At 41.9% G+C, this 17,731-nt stretch overlaps 1 protein-coding gene across 1 annotated transcript in view; it reads left to right on the forward strand.

The window, feature by feature from the left end:
- The first annotated feature begins 4,015 nt into the window (after positions 1 to 4,015).
- Positions 4,016 to 17,731, forward strand: part of LOC122660994 (endonuclease V) — a 40,499-nt gene continuing 26,783 nt past the window's right edge. The window contains exons 1-4 of the mRNA XM_043856271.1: positions 4,016 to 4,312; positions 4,400 to 4,670; positions 5,959 to 6,021; positions 6,206 to 6,245. Coding sequence (XP_043712206.1) covers positions 4,245 to 4,312; positions 4,400 to 4,670; positions 5,959 to 6,021; positions 6,206 to 6,245 — 442 coding nt within the window. The 5' untranslated portion in view covers positions 4,016 to 4,244. The remainder of the gene's footprint in view (positions 4,313 to 4,399; positions 4,671 to 5,958; positions 6,022 to 6,205; positions 6,246 to 17,731) is intronic.

Consider the following 17,731-nt stretch of genomic DNA (forward strand, 5'->3'; position numbering starts at 1 on the left):
TTGATTGATGAGAAACTAGCCTCCTGTCTTGTGCGAACACTGGATTAACCTCCCCTCGACCCCAGGGAAGGTCGTGTGCCATGATCGAACGGTGCTTGGCCTGACCAAGCTGTGGTTCTGTTTCGTTGCCCCTCGATTGGCTGACTGCAACTGGGATAGACTTCCTGATGCAGCCTTGGTGCTTTACTCAGCCTGGGTGTGCCAGTCTCGTACTCTTCTAATCCCCTTACTTCCCCGTGCGGATTAAACTCATAGAGGGACTTCACTGTGGGCCGTTTGCCCCTTCTTCGTCGTCTCTGGACCCTGACCTGTTTCTCAGACTGAGTTGGCACATTACTAGACCGGCCCATGGCAGGCGCCCTGGGCTGCTCAGGTGGGGTCAAGCATGCATGCGCTGTTTCACCTGTTGCATCCCCCAGATTGTTAGCTACCCGGCCACTGTTGGCCTGGGTATGGAAAGGAACGGCCCATGGGTTCAAACGGGACCTTGATGACCGTGCCAATGGATTCGGTCTGGGCGGATTGCTCCCCTGTCTGAAGCTCAAGGCCAGCACTGTACTCCCTCTTGGCCCGACCATCTTCGAAAAGTCGGTGCTGACCATGTTAACTGGGAAGGGGTCTTCATCAACCATCATGACTCCCTTTTCCTTCCTTGGGAACTGCAAGCGTCCGGCCGTAATTGCTTTCTGTAAGGCATTTCGTAAAACCACACAGTTAGTAGTAGTATGGGTGCGAGTGTTGTGCCACTTACAATACTTCTGGTCTTTTAGCTCGTGGCTAGGTGGAATCTGGTGCCCTGACGGCAACTTAATCTGTTTATCTTTGAGCAGCTGGTCAAAAATCAACTCGGCCTTCGAAATATCGAAGGAGTATGTCACCTTCGAGTCAAAGGTCCTCTGAGGCGCTGTCTTGGGTGGTTCGGCCTGCTTGGCCTGATCATTCGGCCTAACCAAAGCCTTACACACATTGGGCTTTCCTTCTGCGATTTCCGCAGCATCCATCTCAAATTCTACATAGTCGACCTATTTTTGATCGCTGCTTCCCAGTAACGGGAAAGCATGACCAGTTGCATCCTTATAATACGTTCCAATAGAAGTCGTTTTTCGCTGGCCTTCTTCTTTTAGGAGCTGCTCATAGGGTGCGGCCTGCAGCATCAGTTGTCCGAGATCAGCAAAGTACTGACCAACAAACCTTTTCCGAAGCTCAAAATTGAGTCCTCCCGAGGCCATCTTCTTGTATTCGGCCTCGAGTGAAGTGGTCGGGCATTTGTATTTGGCCATCTTGAATCGGGTGATGAACCCCTCGACGACCTCACCCGATTCCTGGGTCATTTTGGCCAAGTCTCCTATGGTGATCTCAGGTTCAGTATGATAGAACTGAGTGTGAAAGAGTTCCTCCATTTCCTGCCAATTCTGGACCAAGTTGGCGGGCAAATTAAAGTACCAGGTGAAGGCCGATCCCATTAGGGAGTTAGGGAACAACCTGAGCTTGGCCACTTCCAATCCGCCCAGATTACCACACTATACGGTGAAGCGGGCTATATGTTCAATGGTGGACACCTTGTCCTCGCTTGAGAACTTGGTAAATTCCGAGATCTTAGGGTTTCTCTCGAGGTCCACTGCATCAAAATACTTGGGGTAGGGTTTCCGGTATGCAGGACGTGGGGTCATCCTACAGAAAGGGTTAATGCTGTCCTGGATGATTCTAGTCAGCTCTCCCCGGTCAATTACCAATGGTGCCCCCTGAGCAGCAGGATACCCTACCGCGTCGGGTGGCCATGGGTTACCGTGGTAGGCCAGGCCAGGCTGAGCATTTAGGAACTCCTCGGGCTTTGGTTCGAATCCGGGCACACCTTCCCTGATGCTTACCCCTACGGGTCTATACCCAGACATTCCAGTGCTCGCATTGCCACATCCTGGAGGGGGGTATCCTCCTAAAGGAACAACGTTTGCCCATGTGGCGACCGTGTTACTGGACCCCGGGATGGGCCTGATGCCCCCTGTCTGGGTAGCACTTACAGCAGCTGACCACTGCAGTGCCGTTGGGATAGCCGCTGTGGGCACATTGCTTGCCCCTAGGGTTGTTGCCTAATTAATGCCCCCTGGGGCGCCAGTGGGAGGGCTGTTGACCACATAGCTCCCAACAGGGTTAGGGACGCTGGGTGAGGTAGCCTGATACAGGGGATTGACGAAAGTTGTCGCTGGCAGACTGTCCCTAGGCCGGTCCCCAACAATGGGATTTTGGCTCGAGCTGCCGCCATACGCAGCCTGAGCCGGCAAGCCTATTCGGCCTACCTTGAGTCCTCTACCTTCGGCCCCCGCGGTAGTCCCATCAGGTGGTGTGACCGTGGTGTTCGGTCTCGCCCCTGACGTGGCATGCTGCCTCAAGGCAACGAGGGTTTCACGGAACTCTTCAAACTGACTTTGCTGACAGGCCACAAACTTATCAACCGCAGCCATTATGTGTCGTAAGTCATTGAAAATGGGTCTATAAGCTGCTGTATGCTGCTCGCGAGGGGGTCGACAGCATCATGCACCATAACCGCCAGATGATGTGCTGAGTCATGGCTAGCATTGCTGCCATGTGAACCGCATGGTTCATCCTCGGCTTGGTCTGCAAATGCAGCTACCGTGGGATTCTCCATTTCTTCATCCACCATAGTTTCCTTTTGAATACGAGGACGTCCTAGTCTCTTTTTTTTCTTGACTATAGCAGTCGTTGGCTTATGAGGGTCCCACCGGGCGTGCCAAAATGTGTTGGTGATAGAAATCCCAAACACTCACACGCGGGGATACGCACGTGGTGCGAATAGTGCAGGCGTGCCAGAACCTTTGCGCAGGTTCAAACGAGGCCGAGAGCAGCCTAATCTGACTCCTTACCAAGCTAGTAGGTTTCCCTCCTGCCTGAGTAACTCTAAGGTCTTTTGGGTTAAGCCAACAACTACGGACTACAGCCCGAACTGCTATTGCTCAATGAAAAGCGAGAGAGATTTGAGACACAAACGACAATGAATTGAAATAATAAATGTATTAATCAATCATACCAGATACAAGTGTGAGCCCTGTGCGTACACTCCTGTTACCCTTAGTATGTGACCGTACATCCTTCCAGTCCCAAATGATGACAAGAACAGCAATAAAGAATGCAAAAACGAAACAAGGAAAGGTAAAATGCAGAACAAGTAAAATAAGTGCTGGTTGTTAGGTGTGTTGTGTGTCTTCCTCAAATCTGTCGTCCTCCTTGTATAAGACAAGCACCAACGGTTATCAGTCTGTGCAACTGCTTCCACCAGGGCCATTCTTCTCGGTCCATGATTCCTTACTTCCAATCAGGCGCTGCCACACACGCCACCAGCCTGTTCTGCCTCCAATTGCTAAGGCAGTGGTGGGGCCCATTAGCATCGTCCTCATTCACGTTACTCGCGAGACGCGGTTCTGCGTTCAGCAATGCCTGTGCCCCTAGCACGTGGGCCAGCCCCTAACTGTCGGGGTGCAGCCACGTTCCTGTGTCTTCCCTTGATCTCGGACCAACGACAAGTGCTCAGCCTTGGCTCCTCCCTGGCCCAGCCTGACCAGACCCAGGTGGTTTGGGTCGCAAACACTTTCCAAGCTAAGGCTGTCTACACATGCATACGACCAGTTGAACTTGAACACCGTTAATTTTAATCTCAGTTATTTAATTTGATATCAGAAGAACATAGTAACGGGAAAAATCTAGATTTATCCCTAATTTTTTCCAACTCTGATATTCTTTCTTTAATTAAGTGGTGAAGAACGACTACTTCTGTGAAACACAATGCTGGGGAAGTTTTCACCTGCAATTCCCAGCACAAGGATGCACAAATCCTGAAATTTTAAAGGTATGTCGCCATCTTTTGATTTAGAATGAAAATTCTTTAGTAAATTCAGAGTTTAGACTAATTGAATAATCGTCAAATTCTTCTCCGAGTCTTTGTATGGGGTTACTGTCTATGTCTGCCCCTATTCCAGAAGTTATCTTTGCAAATTGACTATGTCGGTTTGCGTCCTCGGTGGGCTAATTTTTGATTTTTTCTATCAGTGCCGGCCCTCGATTCATTTGGCATAATTTTCTTTGGTTAAAGTCTTAACTGGAATTCTTTAATTTGACTATTAGTTGACTTGCATTGTTTGTTCAATCTACCAAATAATATTGGCTCTCCAAACTTCAATTGTTCTTTTGCAGGTTCTCCCTTCAGTCTATTGATTACTGAGAAGTAAATTTTAATGGAGAAGATAGATGAAATCAATACATCAGAAGCCTCTCTTTCATCAGTCAAAAAATCCTGGATTGAGTAACATCCTATACTTTGTTTCTCCATTCACATTGTAGAAACTATTATCATTGTTGGCTTTGACAAAAAATAGTTTCTGGTTTTCAGGGCTCAGGAATCCCTTAAGAGAAGATTAATTATAGAAGATAATTTCACATGGAGATTGCCAACTCATGATAATGGGCTGGAGGAAAATGGCAAAGGAGAGAAATTAAGATATGTAGGAGGTGTTGATTTAAGCTTCTCAAAAGATGATCCTTCCATAGCATGTGGTGCGCTTGTTGTTGTGGATCTTGAAAATTTGAATGTCATCTATGATGATTTCAGCGTTATCCGGCTTCAGATTCCTTATATCGCTGGTTTCCTTGCATTTCGAGAGGTTTTTTTTTTTAGTTTTTTATTTTTATGGTTATGTTTAAGGATTCAAAACTCTGTAATCTGTCGGTGCAAGTATAGTCCAAACAAGAATTATTGTTGTGGGAATCTCTAATGCTCAATTGGAACTAAAAGGATTCCTGATGAAAATAGATTTCCTTTGTATACTAAGCATAGATTTACTTCCTTCTAAATGTTGCTTTTCTGTTCATACTTTCCATCATGAAAATTTATACTTGACTGTACTTGATAAAACCTTGCTTCTCTCAATTGGAACTAAAAGGATTCCTGCTGAAAATAGATTTCCATTGTACCCTAAGCATAGATTTACTTCCTTCTAAATGTTGCTTTTCTGTTCATACTTTCCATCATGAAAATTTATACTTGACTGTACTTGATAAAACCTTGCTTCTCTCTGTTGCTACAGATCCCTCTAAGACGTTCTGATTCTTTACTTGTACAAGAACTTGTTTGCATGTTTTGTTTTTGGTGAATAAGATTATGTATTCAACAGCGCCTATACGGAGCAACCCAAGGGGAAAGAAAAAAGGAGAAGAAGGGAAGGGAAAGGGGTTAGGGAATATCCTTGCTCACTATCGGGACAGGGATGTTCCAGCTAGATACAATGTGTCTATTCCTAGGGGAATCAATGCAAGGTCTCACAAAGAATTTTTTAACCTAGAGGTGGCTTCAAAAGAGATAGATTCCCAAATCTGGCCAATGGTTCTAGTTTTGTTAGTCCATCTCCTTAAGTTCCATTCCCACCAAATATGATATATTTCGGCTCAAAAAACCTATCTTCCCAAAAGTCACAGCAAGAGTCTTGGTTAAAGAAGAGCTTGATATATCTCCATTCCCTTTCAAATGGATGCATAGATAAATATTTAATATACTTGATGAATATTTCACATACTCTTGATCAAATGAGACGGAGTTCTATCATGTTCCTTCCTACACATGCATCTCTTTTTGTTAAAATGATAACCCCCTATACGATTCTAATACTTGTTTCATCTGGGACATAATCTGGTAATTTATTTGGTAAAATCATCCATTTCTCCCTCCCTTCAATGGAAATTTTTTAAATAACCCTGTTCTTTTCATAAATTAAAAAATTTTACTTCTCTTTCAATTAGTACAGAAAGCACAGCTTTAGTTTTGCTTATGTCCTTTTATATTTTAATTCAATTATTTGACGTCCTTGACCCTGTTATCTTCATTATTGTTTTCTTTACTATCAAATTCCTGAATAATGTATATAGTAGGAAATAAATCTTCTCTCTTTGATTTAGGTTCCAGTTCTTCTAGAGCTACTGGAGAAAATGAAGCAGAATGCTCATATTTTCTACCCACAGGTAATAGTTCTATTTCATTTAGTTCTTTCTTCAATTCCTATTTTATTTTGGGGAATCTTTTGTCAGCAACTACCTAGATCAGCAGTAACTCTTTATTTTATTCAATTTTTTTGTGCTATTTCTCCAACAAAATTTACCGATTCATCAGATGACTGATATCTGGATCTTCAATGAATGTTGGCAGTTACTGATGGTTGATGGCAATGGAATACTTCATCCTCGAGGCAAGTTTTCTGGACCGAATATTTGCTGGTTATGCTTTAAAGAATATATGATGTAATCATTGCACTAGATATGTGCAAAATAGTGACCTTTCAGTAAATACTGTTGCCATTCCTATCTTCCAGGATGACCAACTTTATGAATTTGTTCACCGTAAAGAAAAGAAAACGAAGCAGATCACTTTCTTTACCAGATTTTCAGTGATCAAACCTCGAAATGATCTTATTTTACTAATGGCAACTCCTAGTTGTTTAACTGGATCCCTTTTTTTTCTTTCTTATTTCAGTCTTTTGAAACTTTGTAGCATCAGATCAGGAACTTTGGCAGAAACAGTTTTGGGGTTTCCCTCCATTTTGAAGTAGAAATATAGTAGGGCAGAAATCAAATGAATCACATTGGATGAAAGTCTTTAGTAAATTGAATGTGAGGGAACTGGTTTTTAAAATCCAGCTGCTCAGAATGTTTTGACTGGCCAATATCCAATACGGCCTAGATTGTTTGAACCACCAATGTCCAATAACTGTGATTGTTAGTTCACTAAAAACAAATGGCTGAAATTTTAAGAGTCAATCGAAACAACCACCTAGGAACTAATAAATATTTCTGAAAGTCAACCTGGAGGTATAGTCAATCTCAGTGCTGATTGTAGACTCTCACAACACTAGGAGGTATTTTAGTATGGGAACCTAGGGTTTGGGTCGCTCTAGGGAGATGGTCAGATGCTTAGAATATGAGGAGGAAAGGAGGAGTGAGGGAGATCGATTTATACTTGCTGGACTGCAAGTCATGTTAGAACAAAACAGGGTAAAAGAAGAACACTAGAGGAGAAGAAAAAAAGGAGGAAGGCTAAGAAGAACTCACCCGAGAAGTAGAGGTACTTGGTTGATGGGGAAGGGGGAGAAGGAAGAAATGATAAGAGAGGAAAGGCACGATTAGCCAGCAGGCCTACACTGCAGTAAATTCAACTTCTTCAATTCATTCTCATTCCAACTACTAATTCGTTGGATTACAAGCATATTTATAAAATGAAATTCCACCCAACAAGGAAACTTGAAGCAAACTTAAACAAGGTAACTAAAACCTTAATATCCTACGCATCTAACCCCTACCCAAAATAAAAGATTACTTTATATTTTTCCAAATAAAATTAACTCCCTAAATATAATACTGAACCAACAACCCAGTTTGGAATCGGTTCCTTGCCGTCTAGGAATGGTCAATCCGGTCCAGCCAAGTATTTGCATCGATTTCCCCGGTGTTGAAAGGTAGAAGGGATAATGTCTCATGCTCTGCACCAGTATCACGAATCAGGTTCGGAAGATTAAATGTTGATGCCTTATCCTCGCCTTGAAATATATGGGGAATAAAAATCTCAATATTTTTTTCATACCAAGCTGATGCGTATCCAACTTGTCACCAAATTTTTTCCAAATTTTCTTTTCCCAAGAAATTTTGTTCAAGAAAAATCCATGTCTTGCTCATTTTTATATCCGCCACAGTTGTATTGAGAAGTCAGTTGGGCACTTTTTATTTTTTTATTTTTAAAAAAAAAATATATATATATATATATATAAATATATATATATATATATATATATATATATATATATAAATTAGAGAAGAGAATAATTTACAGGTAAACCCTTAGAGAAATGTCCAAATTTCTCAATAAGAGGTTTAAAAGCCAAGAAGTGTAGCATAGAAATAAGATTTGCATCTTCTAAACATTTAAAAGAAAAACTAGTAAAGTTAGCTGTCAGATCAGCAAGCTCCAAAAAAGTTGGGCACCTTAATGTAGTCCTAGATAGGTAGGAGACCTACTAGGAGCCAGACAACCAGGACCTGTAGAACTGCTGGTTCGATGGAGGCAGAATTGACATTTTAGGTCAAATTTAGAGTTAGGGTTAGGGTAATGGGGATGAGTCTTATATGGTAAAGCTAGGCAGGTTTAGGTGAGTCTAATGAACTAGGTTTTTGTTGAATTTTATGGTGTATACCGTGGGGATATACATGGGACTTTACTTTGTATTTTTCCCTTTTGTTTTTTTTTTCCTTTTTTCCCCTATCTAATAACTCTAAATATTAGAGTTAGTTAGAGTAGGGGTAGCAGTGTAATTTTCCTTTCAATGCTTCTTTATAAATAGAAGCTTGGCCGATCTAATTGATCAACTAAGCATTTCAGCTCTAGACTATTTTCTCTCATATTCTAACATGGTATCAGAGCAGAAACTGATCTAGGGTTAGAACAACCTGCCTCTCTATCGTTTCTCTCTCTCTCTAACAGCCCCTTCACCTTCGATCCCTTTTTTCTTCTCCATTTCTTCTCCTTCTTCTTCTCTTCTTCTTGGTCCTAAATCTGTACAAAGGACAGCACTTATGAGGTGATCATTTGATGTTGTGCTGTCCTTCCTTTACCTCAATCAGATTATGTTTTAGGAACATTCTCTTTGGTTGATAGCTGCTGCCCCTTTTCTGTGATTTTGGAGTCTTCCGCTCTTGAAGATCGAGTCTCACCAACTATTGGAGATCAAGTCTTCCTTCTTGAAGATCCACACCAGCACACCTTGGACAGCTTCTATCGATCATCTCCATCCATTCAATCAACAGTTTCAGCCAGCAAATATTGATCTCAACTGTCAAGGTTTTTTAAAACCCGGACACTCAAATCGATTTAATGTTTCCCTTTTCTGTTGATGCTGATTTTTTGAGGGAAGCTTCTCTCATAATAGAAGAATACTCAATCCAAATTTGAGTATCTTCTTTTTAGTATTTTTGGAGTTATAGCTATTGCTATTCTCAGCAATCGATTTCAGCATACGAGTGTGCTCATCAGGTGTTTGATGAATTGCCTATTATAGTTCTCCGTCTTAGATTGGTGTGAAATTTTGATGACTTCTTCCATCATCTTTGAAGAGTACTCGATCAAGTTTTCAGCCTCTTTCATTGAAGATTTCTTGGGGTTATTACTGTAGCCATTTTCAGCAGTCAGTTTATTGTGTTGCTGCCTTTTTTGTTTGGAACACTTGTTTGCATCATCATGGCTGGTTCTGATGTTACCTCTGTACCTCTGGGTCTGATGGACAACCTCAGAGTGATTATCTTCCTCATGCAGCTGCAATTATGCTTGACAGTACCAACTACTTGATGTGGTCCTGATCTACCTACTTGACTATTGCAGGTCGAGATCTCACTGGACACATTGATGGCACCTTTGTTAAACCAACTAAGGAAGGTCTTGCCAAGAAAAGATGGTCTGCAAATGACTCCATGGTGATGTCCTTCGTACTCAATTCTATGCAATCTGATATCTCTAGTGGGTACTTGCTACTTGAGACTGCAACCCAGATCTGGGCTGGTGCAAAGGAGATGTATGGTCAGGTTGGAAATGATGCCCAGGTGTATGAACTCCGTAAGAAGACTCATGACACCACCCAGAAGGAACTATCTGTCTCTCAGTACTGGGCAGCCCTCCAAAGCTTATGGCAGAAACTTGATCATTATACCGACTACCAGCCTACCAATGCGTCGGACATTGTTACGTACTGCAAGCATGTGGACAAGATTCGAGTGTATGATTTTCTTGCTGGTTTGAATGTAGAGTATGATCAGATTCGGGTTCAGATTTTGGGCAGAGTTCCTTTTCCTTCCTTGGAGCAGTCTATGCATTGGTCCTTACGGAGGAGAGTCACCGAGCTACTATGTTGCACACTCTCACTATTGACCGATCAGCCCTCCAAGTTGGGGCCAGCCCTACTCCTACTACTGAGAGTTCTGCTCTTTTGGGTGCTTCTTCGAAAGAGGCTGTTCGCTGTGAGCACTGCAACAAGCCATTCCATACAAAGGCTACTTGCTAGAAGCTCCATGGGAAGCCTGCTGACTTTGAAGCCAAACGTGCAACCAAGGGTAAATCCAAGACCAAGGCTCATCACACAGAGGCTGTTGCCACTCCACTCCCTACTGATCTGGGTCTTTCTTCGGAGGAGCTATAGGCCTTCTGTCGTATGTTGAGGGCCTCATTTGCTTCCACTGCATCCTCCATTGCCTCTGCCCCAGCCTCTTTAGGTTCCCATTTTGCCCCGTTAGGTATCCCTTTCGGTGGTCATTGTGCATCGGTTGTTTCTACTCCATGGATTATAGACTCCGGTGCTACTGACCACATGACAGGTTCTTCCAATTTATTTTATAAGCATTTTCCTTCATCTGGTAAAGATAAAGTTCGAGTAGCAAATGGTACCCTCTTCTGTATCTGGGAAGGGTTCCATAAGCTGCTCTCCCTCTCTTACCTTGTGTTCAGTCCTACATATTCCTAACTTTACTACTAATCTCCTTTCTATTAGTAGTTTGACACAAGATTTGAATTGTAAAGTAACATTTTATCCTGATCATTGTGTTTTCCAGGATCTGGCGCATGGGAGGACAATTGAATTGGGTAGGATGCATGGTGGTCTCTGCTTGCTTGAGGGTGCCTCGACACCAACAGCCTTGCTTTCTCAGCTTCATTCAGCTCATCCTCAGCTTCCGTCTGCATTTTCTACTACTTTGTATCAATGGCACTGCTGTTTGGGTCATCCCCCCTTAGGGATCTTATCTCTTTTGTTTCCTAAACTAGTTCAAGAATGTAATCGAACTAAATTTTTTTGTGAGACCTGTGTTATGGCCAAACAAACTCATTCTACCTATTCTCTTATTAATCAAAGAAGCAATGCTGTTTTTAACCTGGTTCATACTGATGTGTGGGGGTCCCTCTTGTCATACTTCCATTTCTGGTCATCGCTGGTTTGTTACTTTTATAGATTGCCATTCTCATCTTACTTGGGTTTATACGATGCAACATAAAAGTGAAGTATTTCATTGTTTTCAGCTATTTCATAAAATGGTTCAGACCCAGTACCAGGCTACCATTAAAATTCTTCGGAGTGATAATGGTACTGAGTACACAGAGGGCTAGTTCCAACAATACCTAGCTGATCATGGCATTGTTCACCAAACCAACTGTGTTGAAACCCCTGCCCAAAATGGGGTGGGCAAAAGAAAGAACCGCCACCTCTTGGAAGTAGCCCGTGCTCTCATGTTTGCTCATCATGTCCTTTCCCAGTATTGGAGTAATGCTGTTCTTACTGCTGCTTATCTTATCAACCACATGTCTACTCGTTTTTGGGTTGCTCGATCTCTTATTGCGATACTGGAGGGCTCTTCCTCTTTTATTGTTCCTCTCCGTGCCTTTGGTTGTGTTTGTTATGTCCGTGACGCACATTCTCCAGGCAAGTTTGAACCACGTGGGCTACGGTGTATTTTCCTTGGGTATTCTCCAACCCAGAAGGGCTATAAGTGTTACTTTCCTCCTACTTGCCGTACTATGGTGAGTATGGATGTTACCTTTCATGAGTCAATTTCCTACTATTCCCCGCCTCCTCTTCAGGGGGAGAGTACTAGTGAAGATGTGGCTGTCCACGATCCTTTTTCTCAATGTTGTGGACACTGGGATTCCAGCACAGGGGGAGCCTACTTCTTAGGTAAAAAAGAAGTTGATAGTTCGGAAGACGTCAAGAACAAGCAATTTGAGATCACTACCACAACAACACCTGAACCTGTCCAATTGAAGCCCCCTGAGCCAGAACCGACCTCCACTAGTAATCCTTCTTCTCCTCAACCTTCTCTTGATCTGGATTTACCTCTTGCTCATCTTAAAGGCATTAGGTTTTGCACCCAACACCCCATATCTTCCTATCGTACATTTGTTTCTTCTCTTTCCTCTGTTGGTATTCTACACAATTGGCAGGAGGCTCTTACAGATTCGAGGTGGAAAGCAACCATGGTAGAAGAAATGAATGCCTTAAAGAAAAACAATACTTGGGACATTGTAGCTCTTCCTCCAGGGAAGAAACCAGTTGGGTACAAATGGGTGTTTGTGGTCAAGTAGAAAGTTGATGGCAGTGTGGATAGATACAAAGCAAGACTTGTGGCTAAAGGGTTCACTCAAACCTATGGGATAGATTACCAGGAGACCTTTGCCCTAGTTGCCAAGCTGAATACAGTTAGAGTTTTATTGTCATGTGCTGTGAATCTGGGGTGGGATCTACAGCAACTTGATGTGAAAAATGCTTTCCTTCATGAAGAGCTTGATGAGGAAGTGTACATGGAAGTTCCCCCTGGTTTTTCTTCTGACACAACCAGTGGCCAAGTTTGCAAGTTGAAGCGTGCTCTATATGGCCTCAAACAGTCTCCTAGAGCTTGGTTTGGCAGAATCATAAGGCCATGACCTCCATGGGATTCAAACAGAGCAATGCTGATCATACTTTGTTCATCAAGCATCATGGTGATAGAGTCACAATCCTTATTGTTTATCTAGATGATATAGTTGTGACTGGAAATGACAGTGAGGAGATAAATCATCTTAAGAAGTTTCTCGGACGTGAGTTTGAGATCAAGGATCTAGGAAAGCTCAGGTATTTTCATGGGATTGAAGTTGCCAAATCATCAAAAGGCATCTATCTTTCCCAGAGAAAATACATCCTAGACCTTTTATCGGAGACAGGGCTGTTGGGTTGTCATCCAAGTGATACGCCTCTTAAAGCTAACACTAGGCTGAATGAAGGTGATGGAGAACCAGTTGAAAAAGGTTGTTATCAGAGGTTGGTGGAAAAACTGATCTACTTATCTCACACACGACCCGACATTGCCTTTGTTGTGAGCCTGGTAATCCAGTTCATGCATGATCCCTATTCCACACACATGGAGGCTGTTCTTCGAATTCTTCGATACTTGAAGGCAGCTTCAGAAAAGGGAATTCTCTTATCTCCACATGATCACTTGAGGGTTGAAGCCTATACAGATGTTGATTGGGGTGGCTCTTCAGACCGTAAGTCTGTTACAGGGTATTGCACCTTTGTTAGAGGCAACCTAGTTACATGGCGAAGTAAGAAGCAAAATGTGGTGGCTAGATCAAGTGCCGAAGCTGAATTTCGTGCAATGGCCCAAGGCATTTGTGAGTTGTTATTGCTTCAAGGTTTACTTCAAGACATTGGTGTTCCTACTCCTCTTCCTATGATTCTATATTGTGACAACAAGACAGCAATTAGCATAGCTCACAATCCAGTTCAGCATGACTATACTAAGCATGTGGAGATTGACAAACATTTCATCAAGGAAAAGCTTGAGAGTGGTCTTGTTTGTGTTCCCTTCGTGCAGTCTAAAGATCAACTCGTTGATGTGTTTACTAAAAGGTTGAGTGGAAAGTTGTTTCATCCTTTTGTATTCAAGTTGGGCATGATTGATATCTATGCTCCAACTTGAGGGGGAGTGTTGAATTATATGGTGTATACCATGGGGGTATACATAGGACTTTACTTTGTATTTTTCCCTATCTAATAACTGTAAATATTAGAGTTAGTTAGAGTAGGGGTAGCAGTGTAATTTTCCTTTCAATGCTTCTTATAAATAGAATCTTGGCTGACCTAATTGATCAACTAAGCATTTCAGCTCTAGACTATTTTCTCTCATATTCTAACAGTTTTATTGGTTTTGGATGAGTAGAAGTAGTTTAGATGTAATTAGGAAGTAACTAGGGTTAGGGTTTTGGGAAATAGGGAAGTGATGGAATCTAGGGTTTAGAGGTGGAGTTAGGGCAAGGGCTTTAGATCGAGTTCTCTAGGGGTAGAGAGGAATGTATGCTGAAAGTTACAGCTAAATCAGATGGTTAGATTTGGAGTTATGGAGATTTCCTAGTAGAAGTAGGAGAGGGGTAAAACTATAATTTCAGACAATCGGCTGGGTTGATGGTGCTGAAATTTGAATCAAGTCTCTCTTAGGGTTTGAGGAAGATTCGATCAAAATTTTAGCAGGTTCTAACGATTAGATTTGGCTGGGCAGAATTCTCGCAAAAATCACCTTGCATGTGACCTTCTAGAAGGGAAGAACAGTTACAGGTTTTAGGGTTCTAATGGATCTGTCACACACCGGCCCGGTTATTAAGAGCCAAGTGTGGCGGGATGTCTCTAACATCCAACCAATCCCTAAGGATCACAAGTGCAGTACCCTATTTACAATCATTGCTCACAGACACAGTAATCAGAAGCAGCAGAAACAATTTAATTAATAGGGATAACATCATTAGTAAGAGAAGTCTAAGTGATATTTCATTTATACAAAGGATAAGACTTGTGATACAACTATACATTTCTCAAAGGTACCACAGAGTAAAAGTATACAAGAAACTATACTATAACTATATAAAGCATTTATAAAGCATAAAAGAGTGAGGAGGTAGCCTGGACTATCAGGCCAAGATCAGGAGGTTGCGCAATCATCACGTGCGCACAAAGTATCGTGCACTTCAAACTCCAGTGCCACAAATCCAACATTAGAAGTAATTAAATCACCTGAAAAATAAGGATATCCACAGGGGTGAGCTCTCAACTGAGCCCAGTAAGGGGGGTACAAGCATACAAACACAATAAATCTATGATGCGTGTGCTAAACTAACATGTTCCTAGCACAGATACTAAGTCTCATGGGGTATAAGTATTACTACTAGTGGTAGATGCTAACCTTGGTCCCGGAACTAACCCTTCGGTCACCCGAGCGAAACCATTCTACCACGGTGAGGACCCCCCAGTTCCGGAACTAACACATCGGACCCCGACAGACCCCCAAATGACCAACCTCGCTGCTTATTCCCACGCGAATTAGGGACCCGCTAACGTGGGACGAAGATGGCATCCCGAAACTAACACATCGGTCTCTGCCACGGGTTGTCCAACACCTTTCCCCCTGTTGGTAAGGGGCGTAGTACTGGGTAATGAATATCAACCTAGCCCAGTGCAGTCTAAACATGATGAGGCAAGCATGATCTGAGTTATAAATTACCGAATTCCAATTGGATTTTAGTTTAAGGATGTAGGTAAGAGAAGAGGAGGAAGATGGTGGAGAGGAAGAGAAGAAGAAGAGAGCAAGAGAATGGAAGAGTAATATTTCAGTTGTAATGGTTGTGTGTATGAGAGAGATCTCTACACATCTATATTACTTCAAAGTCATAAATTAAAGTATTACAACTCACTCTCTAGGGAGGTAAAAGGTAAAAAAGAAGAAAATACAGAATTACATAATAAGGTAACTAGTAACAAGACTAGTACCAGAACTATCCTTATTACAATTCTATACACATCTAACAATTCCATCATCATAAATTCACATCATATAAATAATCAATGCAAATGCAATGCAGTATGTCTTTGTGCAACCTATTTTACATGCAGTCTAATGCATTAAATAAAAGCTAAAAAACTACATGCTCCAGGTATAGAGGTAATGATGCATGAGCATGGCATTCAGCATAAAGTTGAAATTAATGTGATAAATACGTAGGAAATTAAGGTCGAATCCCCTTACCTGTAGTTGTAGCTAGCCTAGGTGAATAAACTCCAATAGGCAGGTAAGAACAGACCAAGACAGTCATAAATATGAGACAATAATATTATAGATTAGTTATAGAAGGAATCCTAGGTCAGTTACCCACCAAAAATCCAACAAATCGGCTAAAAACAGTAGAAACAGCCCTAAACAACATACCAAACACCATGCACTAGGTTCTGGGATGGTCCAAGGTCAAGTCCCAAGGGGTCTAGGTCATAAGGGCACAAAAATGGGGGAGCCGGATGCAGACTTCCAGGGAGCCGGTCAACCGCCCCTGGCCTGCAACTTCATCTAGGTCAGTGGCCGAATTTGGGGTTTTTTGGTCTACAGGGCCAGATCTTAACATGCATGGCCCCAATTTGATATTTCAAGTCCAAATTAAGGTGGGTCAGTCTATTTTGGGTTCCAATTTCACAATTGTTTAGTTAATTTAGGAATTTCATAATTTAAACCTAAATTTCTTGTCTAGGGTTCATGGACTAGTCATTGGGGACAGAAATTGGGCTTATTAGAGGTACTGCCATGGAAATTCAGGCATAACTGAGCCTAAATAGCATTAGGACTGCAAGCAATTGGGTAAGATTCTTATTACTTGAGCTCAAACTTAGAGCTTTAATGGCAGAATTTTATTTTAGGTATACTTAGACTGAAATCAAGTAAATTAAGAGGAGAAGGAGAAAGAAACAGCAAGAGTTCTCAAGGTTTACCTGAAATTGTTAGAGAACAGCCTTGCAATGGAGGTTTCAAGTCCAAAATTGGATGAGGGAGCTAAGCCTTCAAGAGCAGCCCCAATTTCTCTCCTCTTCTCTTCTCTTTTCCTCTTTCTTTCTTTCTCTCCTAAGCTGGAACGAATTTTCAGTTTTCTCTAACTTTGTAAAGTGATTTGTAAATAGTATAAGAGAAGTTATATATATCTATATATATATATAGGATACTTAACCACTAAGGGGCAGAATGGTCTTTTGGCCATAATTTATTTCTAAAATTGATTCTTTTGTATTTATTACCTTATTCCAGCTACAGAATGATGTCATGCGACATCAGGGATGACCCGGATACGGGTAACTGTCCGGAATTACATTCCCCACTGGGGAACTGGGTCCCACAGAGTCAATTTTACTAAAATACCCTTCTAACCCTGTTTGGTCATACAAAACGTTATATAAATATATTTTAAATTATACTTACATTGAGTTTAATTAAGGGAGAGGTCCTGCAGCCTCTCCAGCCAGCAGACCCGACACAGGTAGCTCTGGTGCGGGGTCCCACTAGGTAAAAATTACTATTCTGCCCCTAATACACTAATTAATTAAAAATACAACATATATACATATAAAATGGGATTCTTACTTGGGATTCGGCCTAAGACAGAGAGAGGCTTTGCAGGCCATCAAACCAGCATGCCAAGCACAGGAAAAAGATGTGATGCTGCCCATAGCTTGAGGTTAGCATGGGAAATATTGAACCAAAATCTGAAATCACTCGGGTTCCAAAAGTTCAAATTTTTTTTTTTTTTTTGCGGGTTTCACAGGATCTATGGTATTAATGGTGAATGAGGAAGGTAGTAATGATTGAGTATTGGCAATGGGGATCTATGGGGATTGGTAGGGCTTAGGTTGGAGGATTAGAAGAAGAAGGTTGTTTGCAGAAATCTGTAAAATACTTACTTAAAAACTGAACCTTCAATGGTGACAGCTTTGAAGAAGATAATGTCTCCCGATCTACAAGATGCAAGGAGATGAAAAGAGGATCCTCCCGGTCTACCAGACGCAAGGAGTCGATTGGAGATTCACCAATCCCTTCACCTTGATATTACTCATAAGGCAACACTCAATAGAGCAAGGCAGTAGCAGCAATGGCAGCAAGCAAAAGCTAATTTTATTAATCAAATTCGTGTTCAATACTTGGCCTCCTTACAACCTTATATAAAAGACTTAAAATTAGATTCCTACACTAAAAAGGAAAGGCCTAACCCAATCCCTAGTCTATTAAGTAACTTAAACTGACTAGGAAACTGCAATAGACTCAAAATAGAGTCCTAATCCAGCCCAACTAAACGACTAAAAGATAAACTAAT

Source organism: Telopea speciosissima, chromosome 5, assembly GCF_018873765.1.
Source record: "Telopea speciosissima isolate NSW1024214 ecotype Mountain lineage chromosome 5, Tspe_v1, whole genome shotgun sequence".
Taxonomy (NCBI): domain Eukaryota; kingdom Viridiplantae; phylum Streptophyta; class Magnoliopsida; order Proteales; family Proteaceae; genus Telopea; species Telopea speciosissima.